The sequence below is a fragment of the Trachurus trachurus genome (assembly GCF_905171665.1).
Source record: "Trachurus trachurus genome assembly, chromosome: 19".
Lineage (NCBI taxonomy): Eukaryota > Metazoa > Chordata > Actinopteri > Carangiformes > Carangidae > Trachurus > Trachurus trachurus.
Window position 1 is genome coordinate 11,860,558 of NC_139913.1, and position 14,671 is coordinate 11,875,228.

Here is a 14,671-nt window from a genome sequence, read left to right on the forward strand (position 1 = left end):
ACACACACACACACACACACACACACACACACACACACACACACACACTGGTCCACAGAGTTTGAACAGAGCAGCACTCAGTGCAGTGGACTCACCACGTTGTCCAGCAGCTTCAGATATTCTTCACTGTGCTCTCTGAACTTGTTCTGCATCCAGCTGCAGCTCAGCGACGAGCCTCCACTGAGCTGAGCCACAAACAGGCAAACAAACAAGATCCTGCTCAACATCTTCACAAAGATTAAAGATGACAAGTCTCCTCTGAGGGTGTAGAGTCAGTCCAGATGTGTCCAGCTGCTGTGATGAGATGGAGCTGAGCTGCTGCTCATTTATAAAACTCACCTGTTTCACATTCCTGCTTGGGAAAACCTGCACACATACCTGTGGCTTTCACAAAGGTCCAGACAACCACAACAAGAAGCTCATGGTCAGTGCTTCACATTTCAGGTTTGATCAGTGATTCAGAAAACCAGATGAGTTTATTTAATTCTGTTTCAATATTTTTGCAATTTAAGTAAAATTCACATTTGTTCATCAGATTGATATTTGCATCACTGCTACAGGTTTAACAACAAAAAGTGAATCATCATTATTATTGTCTGATTTAAATCTGTTACTTGTTTTGTATTTTTAAAGAGTTTAATGTGTTTATTTAGTTTTATTGCATTTTTTATTACTATAGTCAGTGGTTTCATTGTGTGTGTGTGTCCAAAGCTGTGAAGCAGGTTACATCAGTGTGTCATACACCAAACTCTCCTCCAGGGGAAAGTGGAAATGAAAGTGAGTGGCGGTGACGCTGCTCTGCGCTCATGTCGTGACAACCACAGGAGGAACAACCACAAACTAGTGAATGAAGAGAAGAGCCTCGTTGTGATTTCATCCTCTGTCATGAAGTCATTACTGTAAATAGTATCTTAACACGTGTTGTGTTGTTCCTGCAGGAGAGGGAGGAAAGAATCAGACTGTTTATTATTTTTCTGTCTATTGTTTATATGCAAATTTAATTGTGTTGTAAATTATCATAACACAGAGGTCACTTAATGTGCTTAACAGATATAAAAGGAGCAGAAATGAAGGAACAATAAGGAAACTGTATTGGGAAAAATGTATAAGACAAAGGAGAATAGAGTAGTTATAACTTTCTGTTTAAAGCCACAGTTTGAGTCAGAGCCAGTAAACTAGAGAAAGACTGAGGGGAAGTAAAGTGTCACAGTGTCACAGTTCATCTGTAAAGACTGATTTAGCACTTCTGCATTTAGGAAACACAGTTTATTCATTCAATTTTTATTTCAATACAATGTAGTTGTAGTTGTAGTGTAGAGTTTTTACATTAAAAGCAGCAGGAAATGAAAAAAAATATAATGAAATAAAGAATATGTAAAGAGATCAACAAAATTAAAACATAAATCATTTGTCATTTACATTTTGCTGCTAACTCCATCAGCTGACAAGAAGTTACCCAAAACGACCGGATCGCTTACTTCTGCTTTAAGTACAAATCAGATCAATCATTGAAGTGAACCACGCTGCTGCAGTGTCCTTCCCTTATGACCTGTGCAGTCAGGTGTTCACAGCCGTATGTTTCTTCTCTTTTAATTCTCTTTTATTGTTTTGAAATTTTGAACAAAGTCCTGGAATTTTGTTGTCTTGCCAACTGCAGCTTTAACAAGGGAAATTAAAAACAATGATAGAAAAAATAAGTGTGCTTTTGCTCCCTCTGATGAATCACGGTAGTATTGCATCAATAAACATTTCACATTGTAGAAGTAGGTGAAGAGTTTAAAGTAATAACACGTTGGTTTATTGCCACGTGCTGCTATCTTGAGCCTCCATCTTAAGTGCCTCCGCCTCTCACAAGGCATTCAGGACAAACTCCCACTCCCACTCATATGATGAGATACAGGAGCAACGACAACAACACTCAACGCATTTAGACCTTAAATCTGGATGAAGTCCCTTCATTTCACGCTCAATTCAAATTTTACCTTCGTCAGATTTTTTCCCCCCTGCATTGGTTTGTTGCTTTGCTCAATAAACACTGTAACATCAACTTGTCTGGTGAGTTTTGTTGTTATTATAGGTGCCAGTGGGGATGTGAGCTGATTTGGTTTCATAACGTCTGAATTGGATTGGATTGTCTTTATTGTCATTGAAAAAAGAATTCCAACGAAATTCATGTTGCTTCTCCGCTGTGATACCACACAACACACACAAGACAGAATAAATACAAAACATAAAACCTATAAAAACATCATGAAATATTAGTATAAAAGCATATGGGAACATTAGTCCACACACAAAAAAAAGAGATATTGCATATTGCCCGCTGGGGATTGCACGACCCATTGTTGCCTATCTGTTCTTTAGGCTGCTATTTAGTTCTTTAATGGCACAAGAATAAAAGCTGTTCTGGAGTCTTGATGTACGACTCTTCAGGCATCTGTAGCGCTTTCCAGACGGCAAAAGTGTGAGGTGGTGGTTTCCTGGATGTGATGAGTCTTTAATTATGTTATTTGCCCGTTGTAGGCAACGAGACCTGTAGATGTCTTCGAGGGCGGGGAGTTGTGTGTTGGTGATGGACTGTGCCGTCTTTATTACCCTCTGTAGCGCCTTCCTCTCGGCTTTCGTGCAGCTCCAGAACCACACAAGGATGCCATGGCAGAGGATGCTCTCCACAGAGCAGCGGTAGAAGGACAGCAGCAGCTCTTTCGAGAGGTGGACTTTCCTCAGAGTCCTCAGGAAATAGAGCCGCTGCTGAGCCTTCTTCACGAGGGCAGTGGTGTTGGTAGCCCATGAGAGGTCCTGTGACATGTGTGTGCCCAGGAACCTGTATTCACCGACCCTCTCGATAGCTGCTCATTTAAAATAAAATATCGTAAACTTTAAAAAAGTTTTTCAACTTTTGCTTGTTCCCTCTAATGCAAATCATGTTTTAGGCAATCACTGTGTTACAATCACAATTTCTTCTTCTTGCTCTCATGATAGCAGCATGCTTGCCTAGAGTGGGATTTGGCCCCGAGCCTCCCAATCCAAAGTCAGTGCAATTATTTACTGAGTTCACTCAGGGCCGTTGTATAGGGGAGAAAGGTGATGATAATTCTAGGGGCCCAGCGCCCAGTGGGGCCCACAAAAACCCCAGTAGTCTAATCTTTGCATGTCTGATTTATTCTGCATAAGACCCTGACTGGTACTCCTAGTAATGCTGCATTAGCATCAAAACAAAGTAGGCTAAATAAAAAATGATAATACATACGTAGTCTAAGAAAAGAAAATGGAAAAGTCAGGGGGCAGGGGCCCACTTTAGTATACTTTCAGGGGGCCCAGAATTCCTAGCAACGGCCCTGGTTACACTTCCTGATTGTACTTACTGCTCTGGTTTGGGGCTACTCTCTTTTCCCTCTTTCGCTACATACATACACATTCACTTTTCCCTAGCTGTTTATTTTCATGCCACTTCACTCTGCACTTCTGCAAATATGCAGCTTCCTCTCAGCATCACGCTAACCATTATAATAGTTTAGAGCCATTAAGTTTATTCCCTCTGTGTTTTGTCTGTGTAATAACAAATGTGTGTGGGCCTGTGCAACTTATGACTCCTGATCTTAAGATTGTGGGTTCAATTCCCATGTTGGCAGACGTCACATCCTGTCAGCGCCCTCCGTGGCACGTTCAAAATATCTGCAAGTAATATTTTTTTACTTTTTAATTCAGTCTTATTTGGAGGATGAATGCACCGGTAGTGTAAATGAAACCTGCAGTCTGTGTGTTTACTTTTATTTATAATAGTCTATCTTGATATTACCATTGATTTAATCTAATATGTTACATTCATTGAAGATGTTTTCTCATAACCAGTGATGTTGTTTCAAAAGGTTTTCAAAACTACACATTGGAAGTCAAATCTTATTTTGTGGTAGCAGAAGAACTTGTGTTTTCAAGTTGATCAAGTTGAACCCAAAATTATACACAGTGTGTGAGATAAAACAATACACATTTGCAGGAAGATTATTTTTTTTATTGACCAAAGTGAATAAATAAATATTGTATAAAAATATATTTCATTTTTTTTCAATCCAAATTTAAATTTTTTAATAAAAGACAAAGCAATAAATAAATAAATAAATAGATAAATAAACAGATGAATAACTAGTTAAAGCAGAAGTAAGTGGTCCGGTCGTTTTTGCTAATGCTGCGTTCCAGGCAGGCTTTTGAAATCGTAAATTACAGCTTCAAGTCACAACTTACGACTTTGTAGCGTTCCAGGCAACCCACTCGTGTTTTTCCGACCTGTTTTACCGGTGAAAGTCACTATAACGGCCACTCGTAACTTCCGACCGGTGAACTCGTACCAGATCGAACTGGTACCACTTCACGGTCGGAAAAATACGAGTTTCCTTGAACGCACCATAACAGTCCTCGTCGCTACGTCGCCACATTCACGGCGTCCCTTGGCTGCACACACAGCCCTGCATGCCGTTCTCTCTCCTCATTGGATTAAAACTGTAGGATACGATAAATGTTTTCTCCTTGGCTCAGAGCAGAGCAGAGTGACTGACAGACCCGTGTTTCAGTCCAAACACTCTATGTAAGTGATTGCTGTCGGAAGATATAACTATTTAAGACTTATATTAACACAAATATATCACTTACTTCTGCTTTAAATAAAATAAATAATCATGTAACACATTAATAAATAGATACTATAAAACATATTCTTTTTTTTTTCAATGCAAATTTTAGAAAATAAAAAAAGCAGATGTAACTAAATGTGTTTTGGTTGAGCAGAGATGAAATCAGCTGGTCTGCTCTGATCAGATGGTTTCTGACTTCCTGTCTGATCAGCTCCCAGGATTCAGCGCTGTGGCCCTGCACACACAGGAATATTATCATTATTACCATAAATAGATAGATAGATAGATAGATAGATAGATAGATAGATAGATAGATAGATAGATAGATAAATAGATAGATAGATAGATAGATAGATAGATAGATAGATAGATAGATAGATAGATAGATAGATAGAACGATAGATAGATAGATAGATAGATAGATAGATAGATAGATAGATAGATAGATAGATAGATAGATAGATAGATAGATAGATAGATAGATAGATAGATAGATTGATAGACTTACTCTTCTTGCGAGGAGGTGGCGAGTGAGTCTCTTGAACGACATGTGCAGCTTCTTGTTCCTCCTGTGTCTCCCAGTCTGAATAAAAAAACAAAACATAAAATCATGTTTAAAAAAAAAAAATCTGTGTTGTTGTAATGACACTGTCGCCTTGGAGACAGATGTTCATTAATTAGAGAAACAGGCTGGTGATCCACTCTGAGACACTCACACAGGAGCGAAGGCCGTCAGCCTGCTGCATCACAACGCCCACAAAGTCCTTCACTGTCTTCTCCTCCCATGATGCATTGCTGTAGTCCTCTTCAAACACAACGGCCACCTCGTCCAGAACCTGCACCGTGAAACCGACTTTATCCTCAGCCTGGAGGAAGAAGGAGGAGGAGAAGAGTAATCAGATTACTACAGGGACACATTCACATAATAGTAATAATAAAACTAAAGGCTTTTATTTTGAAAACCATTAAAAGAGAAGAAACTTACTGATGCTGTGAACACCTGGCTGTACAGGTCATAAGGGAAGGACACAGCGTCGTTCACTTCGATGTGCTCACCCTGCATCACACACACAAAGACAAACACACACATCATGAGTTGAGGTGAACACACACACACACACACACACACACACACACACACACACACACACACACACACACACACACACACACACACACACACACACACACACACACCCTGGTCCACAGAGTCTGAACAGAGCAGCACTCAGTGCAGTGGACTCACCACGTTGTCCAGCAGCTTCAGATATTCTTCACTGTGCTCTCTGAACTTGTTGTGCATCCAGCTGCAGCTCAGCGACGAGCCTCCACTGAGCTGAGCCACAAACAGGCAAACAAACAAGATCCTGCTCAACATCTTCACAAAGATTAAAGATGACAAGTCTCCTCTGAGTGTGTAGAGTCAGTCCAGATGTGTCCAGCTGCTGTGATGAGATGGAGCTGAGCTGCTGCTCATTTATAAGACTCACCTGTTCCATTTTTCATCTGGGGAAACCTGCACACACACCTGTGGCTTTCACAAAGGTCCAGACAACCACAACAAGAAGCTCATGGTCAGTGCTTCACATTTCAGGTTTGATCAGTGATTCAGAAAACCAGATGAGTTTATTTAATTCTGTTTCAATATTTTTGCAATTTAAGTAAAATTCACATTTGTTCATCAGATTGATATTTGCATCACTGCTACAGGTTTAACAACAAAAAGTGAATCATTATTATTATTGTCTGATTTAAATCTGTTACTTGTTTTGTATGATGGTTCATCATGCTGGGTACCATCATACAAATCCGTTGTTTTTAAAATCGGGTATTTTAAGATTTGAGGACCTGGTCAAATTCAAAACAGGTCAGATTTTGTTTAAAGCCTGAATAGGCTGCTACTGTACCAATAAACATCCAGAAAATGTTTATGGTCAGAGAAAGCATATATGATTTAGGAGGGAACTGTAACTTTAAACAATCTACCATCCATTCTACCCTGAAAAGTTTTAGCATCTATTTTTGTGGTGTTAAAATGTGGAATAGACTATAAAAATGTGCAATAACTTAAAACAATTTAAAAGTAAGTACAAACATATGCATTGGAGCCCCTCACACTCACTCTCCATGACTCTAATGTTTTTTGATAAGATAACCCTGACTGGAGAAATTCATCAAGATTGTTGTTTATTATTTCTGTTCAATAAATGTATTTGAACTGTAAGTCTATTCAGTGTGATCTTTAGTAAACTTGTTAACTTGCCATTGTGAGTCGAGACAAAATCAGTAATTTAAAAACATTAGTTTGTTCAATTTGCAACTTTAAGTTCAAAAGCTGCCTTAAAAACATGAGTTAAAGTCACTCAAAATGCAATATAGTAAGTAGTTTGAACTAAAATCATCAAGTTTAAGTAGTACAAAATCATGAGTTAAATAACTAGTAGAACTGAACTTCATGAGTTGAAACAACATATAATCATAAGTTAAGTTAACAAGAGAAAGTAAGTTTTATTTAATGTACAATGTAACATTGTAAGTAATTTAAACTCAGAGTATCAAGTTCAAACAATAAATGGTCATTAATTAAGCGATTTATATAACTTACATTCCTTAGTTGAAATAAAGCTTTTGTCAAAGTTGAGTTAACTCATGTTTTTAAGGCAGCTTTTGAACTTAAATTTATAAGTTAAACCACCCTGAAATTTATTACAGTGTACACTCTTGGACAGTTATAAAGAACTGGACTGCTAATTTTACTCCTTTTATTTATAATCATGATCTTATTGCATATTAAAGCAATATGTTTTTAATCTTCTGAATTGTATGGAACTACAGATGTATGACATGAATCACAATGTAAGGGGGGACTGAACTTGATAAGCTTTGCTTCTTTCAGCCCCTTCTCAAACTTGCACAGTATCATTGTTGTTTTGTTTCTTGTTACATATATTGTTTGTCTTTTGATGTGCTTGTTTGAGACAAATCAAAATCAAATCAAAATCAAATCAAATCAGTCTGTGTGTTTACTTTTATTTATAATATATATCTTGATCTTACCATTGATTTAATCTAATATGTTACATTCATTGAAGAGGTTTTCTCATAACCAGTGATGCTGTTTCAAAAGGTTTTCAAAACTACATGTTGGAAGTAAAATCATATGTAGCCCTTGCTAAAGTCATGGGTGTATTTGCATTTTGATAACAATATAATGTACAGATTCATAATTCCTTTGAAGTTTATTGTGTATTGATGTGTTTAAAAATGCATAAATATGGTTAAAATACAAAGGTTAAAAAAGTTAAAAAATCTACAAGAAGTATGTGTTAAAAATATAAGTTCATGTCATCTCATGTCGTGTCCTAAAAGAAAAAAGACTAAGTTCATCTGAAACAGTGTTTAAGTGTTAGTACGTTATTTACACAATATTATTTGTTTTAAGAGGTGTCGATCACAAAAGTCTTTGCTGTGATTGGCTTGTGCAGAGCTCTGACGTGAGGGGGTGGGATCATGGATGTATTATATTGGGTGGGATCGGGTGGGATTTAGACTGTGTTGTGGTTCCGGGAAGAAAGCAGAGGAAAGAAGAAAGAAAAGAGGGAGAGACACGAGTTAGCCCAACCGCTTCGAAGTTTTGAGACTTTTTTAGAGGCTGAAAGTTCTTGTTTTAAGGTGAACGGACTGTTACCGGATAACACAGACTTTTGTGCCCTGTCGAGAGGATCTGCGCCCTCCGGTGTGGACGAGAGCTGTCGGACGGAATCCCCCCTCATCTCCCCGTTTCCCCACGGACTGTCGGGAGCGCATGGACTGTTGTGGGAGCCGTGAGTAACTGTTGATTTGCACGTGCCTTTTATTTTGCTTTCAGAGAGCGAAGCGGCCAGTGTGTTTTGGGCCTCAACGCACACGAGCAACGAAACAGGCCTGCAACGGGGTTTTGGGGTAGCTTTTCCCAGACTGTTGTGGACTGTGGTGTGTGCGTGTGGAAGTGTGTGTGTGTGTGTGTGTGGGGGTTCATTGCATTATTCGCTCGCTTTATGTTTCATGATATTTGGTGTGAATAACCAGTATTGCCAGTATTTAAAGTGATCAAAACGGGCATCATTTCTGTTGAACATTAATTTTATTGTCACTGAACCCAAGTGATTATTTCATATTTTTTATTTTTCTATTTTGAACTAAAAAATCCTCTAACTAAAAAAGTATTTACATTTAAAGTGCTATTGTGTGTGGTTTTCATTTAGCCTACTCAATTCTTATTTTATTTATTAAGCATAACAAAAAGGGGAATATCATAAGTTTAACCCAGGCCCGCCCCATAGGTACATGAGACGGGTGTTACACATATTTTGTGGCAGCAGAAGAACTTGTGTTTTCAAGTTGATCAAGTTGAACCCAAAATTATACACAGTGTGTGAGATAAAACAATACACATTTGCTGGAAGATTTTTTTTTTTTATTGACCAAAGTGAATAAATAAATATTGTATAAAAATATATTTCATTTTTTTTCCAATCCAAATTTCAATTTTTTAATAAAAGACAAAGCAATAAATAAATAGATAAATAAACAGATGAATAACTAGTTAAATAAAATAAATAATCATGTAACACATTAATAAATAGATACTATAAAAAACATATTCATTTTTTTTTCAATGCAAATTTTAGAAAATAAAAAAAGCAGATGTAACTAAATGTGTTTTAGTTGAGCAGAGATGAAATCAGCTGGTCTGCTCTGATCAGATGGTTTCTGACTTCCTGTCTGATCAGCTCCCAGGATTCAGCGCTGTGGCCCTGCACACACAGGAATATTATCATTATTACCATAAATAGATAGATAGATAGATAGATAGATAGATAGATAGATAGATAGATAGATAGATAGATAGATAGATAGACTTACTCTTCTTGCGAGGAGGTGGCGAGTGAGTCTCTTGAACGACATGTGCAGCTTCTTGTTCCTCCTGTGTCTCCCAGTCTGAATTAAAAAAAAACATAAAATCAACTATGTTGTTGTAATGACACTGTCGCCGTGGAGACAGATGTTCATTAATTAGAGAAACAGGCTGGTGATCCACTCTGAGACACTCACACAGGAGCGAAGGCCGTCAGCCTGCTGCATCACAACGCCCACAAAGTCCTTCACTGTCTTCTCCTCCCATGATGCATTGCTGTAGTCCTCTTCAAACACAACGGCCACCTGGTCCAGAATTTGCACCGTGAAACCGACTTTATCCTCAGCCTGGAGGAAGAAGGGGGAGGAGAAGAGTAATCAGATTACTACAGGGACACATTCACATAATAGTAATAATAAAACTAAAGCAGGGGTGTCAAACTCATTTTAGTTCAGGGGCAACAAACAGCGCAATCTGATCTCAAGTGGGCCGGACTAGTAAAATAATAGCATGATACCATATAAATAAAAAGAACATTGAATTGTTCCCTTTGTTTTAGTGCATTATTAAGATGTTTACAGTTAATGAACTATTCTTTTACGAAGCAACTTGACATTTCTTGATTAAATGTGCAATTTCATGCCTCTTACAGTATGTCTTTTCACAGTTGGCAAATTCATCCTGAGGGCCGGATTGAACCCTCTGCCGGGCCGGTTTTGGCCCACGGGCCACATGTTTGACACCCCTGAACTAAAGGCTTTTATTTTGAAAACCATTAAAAGAGATGAAACTTACTGATGCTGTGAACACCTGGCTGTACAGGTCATAAGGGAAGGACACAGCGTCGTTCACTTCAATGTGCTCACCCTGCATCACACACACAAAGACAAACACACACATCATGAGTTGAAGTGAACACACACACACACACACACACACCCTGGTCCACAGAGTTTGAACAGAGCAGCACTCAGAGCAGTGGACTCACCATGTTGTCCAGCAGCTTCAGATATTCTTCACTGTGCTCTCTGAACTTGTTCTGCATCCAGCTGCAGCTCAGCGACGAGCCTCCACTGAGCTGAGCCACAAACAGGCAAACAAACAAGATCCTGCTCAACATCTTCACAAAGATTAAAGATGACAAGTCTCCTCTGAGTGTGTAGAGTCAGTCCAGATGTGTCCAGCTGCTGTGATGAGATGGAGCTGAGCTGCTGCTCATTTATAAGACTCACCTGTTTCATTTTTCATACCTGCCGGCCTGGGGAAACCTGCACTCACCTGTGGCTTTCACAATGGTCAAACAACCACAACAAGAAGCTCATGGTCAGTGCTTCACATTTCAGGTTTGATCAGTGATTCAGAAAACCAGATGAGTGTATTTAATTCTGTTTCAATATTTTTGCAATTGAAGTAAAATTCACATTTGTTCATCAGATTTATATTTGCATCACTGCTACAGGTTTAACAACAAAAAATGAATCATCATTATTATTGTCTGATTTAAATCTGTTACTTGTTTTGTATTTTTAAAGAGTTTAATGTGTTTATTTAGTTTAATTGCATTTTTTATTACAGTACTATAGTCAGTTTCATTATGTGTGTGTGTGTGTGTGTGTCCACAGGTGTGAAACAGGTTACATCAGTGTGTCATACACCAAACTCTCCTCCAGGGGAAAATGAAAATGAAAGTGAGTGACGGTGACGCTGCTCTGCGCTCACGTCACGTCACGTCACGTCACGTCACACAACAATCACAGCTCACATTGTTTCTGAGGAACAACCACAAACTAGTGAATGAAGAGAAGAGCCTTGTTGTGTTTCATCATTTCATTCTCTGTCATGAAGTCATTACTGTAAATAGTATTTTAACACGTGTTGTGTTGTTCCTGCAGGAGAGGGAGGCAAGAATCAGACTGTTTATTATTTTTCTGTCTATTGTTTATATGCAAATTTAATTGTGTTGTAAATGATCATAACACAGAGGTCACTTAATGTGCTTAACAGATACAAAAGGAGCAGAAGTGAAGGAACAATAAGGAAACTGTTTTAAAAAAAAGGTGAATAGAGTAGTTATTAGTAACAGTAATTTCTGTTTAAAGCCACAGTCAGAGCCAGTAAACTAGAGAAAGACTGAGGGGAAGTAAAGTGTCAGAGTGTCACAGTTCATCTGTAAAGACTGATTTAGCACTTCTGCATTTAGGAAACACAGTTTATTCATTCAATCTTTATTTCAATACAATGTAGTAGTAGTTGTAGTGTAGAGTTTTTACATTAAAAGCAGCAGGAAATGAAAAAATATATATAATAAAATAAAGAATATGTAAAGAGATCAACAAAATTAAAACATAAATCATTTGTCATTTACATTTTATTTCTTACAACACAGTGGAGACCTTCACCTCTGCACAACTTCAAACAAAACAATCTTCTCTTCAAACGTCTTTTAATTTAAAACATCACATTAGTTATGTGTTATCTTACGATTTATCTTTTCTGTTTGTCTCCATTCAGTTTAACTGTGTTTGCAGTTCACAGGACAAAAAGAACATTTATTGACTGCATTCATGTCACATACACACCAGTATTTATCTCATGTATAGTTTAATTCAATAAATAAATAAAGTTACCAAAATAAGAGTCTAAGCAACGATGCATCATCAGCCACAATATGTTTTCTCACGTTCTGCAGAGAACAAGGTGAAATGTCTTCAAAGAGTTCACTTTTGTTTTCTCTCCTGTCAGGAACTTCCCCTTTACAGCTCCTACTGCAGGAGCAGTGACTCTTATCTAATCTGATCAGTGATGCAATAGTTTAACGATTCAGACATAAACAAGAATATTTTTTATTTCTATGTTCTATGTTCACAGTTGATTTCAGGAGATATTTTTTCATGTGGCCTTAAAGGAATTGGCTACATTTCTCCTTTTTCTCTAATTTCTGCTCAATAAATAGATAAATATTATAATAATCACCATTAAAACTGGTGCAGTGTTGCAAATTTCAGACAAGAACAAGCTGATTTTTACCCTTAAAAGTTGCAGAAATATTCCTGTTATCCCCAAATATCCTTTATCTAACAGATCTGTTTAATAATGAACATTCATTTTTATGTTTTCATGCAGTATTTCAGCTTTTGTTTTATGTATAAACTACATTTTATCATCATAAGAAACATTTTTCACCAAGTGTCTTTTTTATATTTGAGGAAAATTAATTTAATTTAATTTGTCTTAAAAAAGGGAAACTCTCTGGCTATAATTTCCTTTTCCCTCATCCTCATCTTATCTTGGCTGTGATATTGTTTCATTCTTTTATTGTGGGAAAACTTTTTCTTCAGGTCACTCATCAAACCTGAAATGTGAAGCACTGACCATGAGCTGCTTGTTGTGGTTGTTTGACCATTGTGAAAGCCACAGGTGTGTTTGCAGGTTTTCCCAAGCAGGAATGTGAAACAGGTGAGTCTTATAAATGAGCAGCAGCTCAGCTCCATCTCATCACAGCAGCTGGACACATCTGGACTGACTCTACACACTCAGAGGAGACTTGTCATCTTTAATCTTTGTGAAGATGTTGAGCAGGATCTTGTTTGTTTGCCTGTTTGTGGCTCAGCTCAGTGGAGGCTCGTCGCTGAGCTGCAGCTGGATGCAGAACAAGTTCAGAGAGCACAGTGAAGAATATCTGAAGCTGCTGGACAACATGGTGAGTCCACTGCTCTGAGAGCTGCTCTGTTCAGACTCTGTGGACCAGGGTGTGTGTGTGTGTGTGTGTGTGTTCACCTCAACTCATGATGTGTGTGTGTGTGTGATGCAGGTTAATAACTCCACTAACACCACTGGGGACGCTGGAGTGGAAGACGTTTTGCCTTTCCCTCAGAGTCTGTACGACCAGGCGTCCAAAGCATCAGTAAGTTTCCTCTCTTTTAAAGGTTTTCAAAATAAAAGCCTGTGTTATTACATCTGCTCTGAGTAACAAATACATCCCCAATCTGATTACTCTTCTTCTTCTCCTCCTCCTTCTTCCTCCAGGCTGAGGATAAAGTTGGTTTCACGGTGCAGGTTCTGGACGAGGTGGCCGCTGTGTTTGAAGAGGACTACAGCAATGCATCATGGGAGGAGAAGACAGTGAAGGACTTTGTGGGCGTTGTGACGCAGCAGGCCGACGGCCTTCGCTCCTGTGTGAGTGTCAGAGTGGATCAATGAATGAATGATCAATAATTGATGGTGCGATTACGACTTATTTAGATGAACATAAACTTATAAATATATATTTCTATTCCCTGTTATTCATTTAGACTGGGAGACACAGCCACAAGAAGAAGAACAAGAAGCTGCACATGTCCTTCAAGAGACTCACACACCATCTAGAAGGAGCTGTAAGTCTGTCTGTCTATCTATCTATCTATCTATCTATCTATCTATCTATCTATCTATCTATCTATCTATCTATCTATCTGTCTATCTGTCTATCTATCTATCTATCTATCTATCTATCTATCTATCTATCTATCTATGGTAATAATGATAATATTCTTGTGTGTGCAGGGCCACAGCGCTGAATCCTGGGAGCTGATCAGACAGGAAGTCAAAAACCATCTGGTGGGAGCAGATCAGCTGATTTCATCTCTGCTCAACTAAAGAACGTCCGTCACCGTCATTGGCTCATTTATTAACTTATCTATTTATTCTATTTAACTATAAATTAAACAGTCTATTTATTTATTTGGTTGCCTGTCTATTTATTAAGTAACTGATTGAACATATATTTTTGTGTACTAACTTATGTTTTTCAATTTGCACTGAAAAAAATTAATATTTATATTCTTATATTTATATTTTTTTAAATATGTTTTTATCTTTTTATTCTGACATTGTTAAAGACAATGAAAATAAATCTTCAAGAAAATATTAAAAATGTGTATGGTTTTATCTCTTTAAACTCTTCAGTGTTATACCTATGTGAAATGTTTATGGTTGCAATGCTACCTTGATTCAACAAAGTGAGCAAAAGCACATTTATTTTTCTATCATATATTTTTTTCCCTTGTTAAAGCTACAGTTGGCAAGTCGACGAAATTCCAGGACTAATTCGTAAATTTCAAAATGATACAACGTTTAGGTCCCTCCCCCAACCTCTACCAAGCTCCTC

General features: G+C 37.8%; 1 protein-coding gene across 1 annotated transcript; it reads left to right on the forward strand.

The window, feature by feature from the left end:
- Window positions 1-13,093: 13,093 nt before the first annotated feature.
- Window positions 13,094-14,160, forward strand: LOC311003184 (interferon a3-like; the record flags this gene model as incomplete). Its single annotated transcript, XM_083994869.1, has 5 exons — window positions 13,094-13,225; window positions 13,337-13,429; window positions 13,552-13,701; window positions 13,818-13,898; window positions 14,068-14,160. The coding sequence occupies 5 exons, from the start codon at window positions 13,094-13,096 to the stop codon at window positions 14,158-14,160; spliced, it is 549 nt and encodes a 182-aa protein (XP_083850995.1).
- Between the last annotated feature and the right edge of the window lie 511 nt (window positions 14,161-14,671).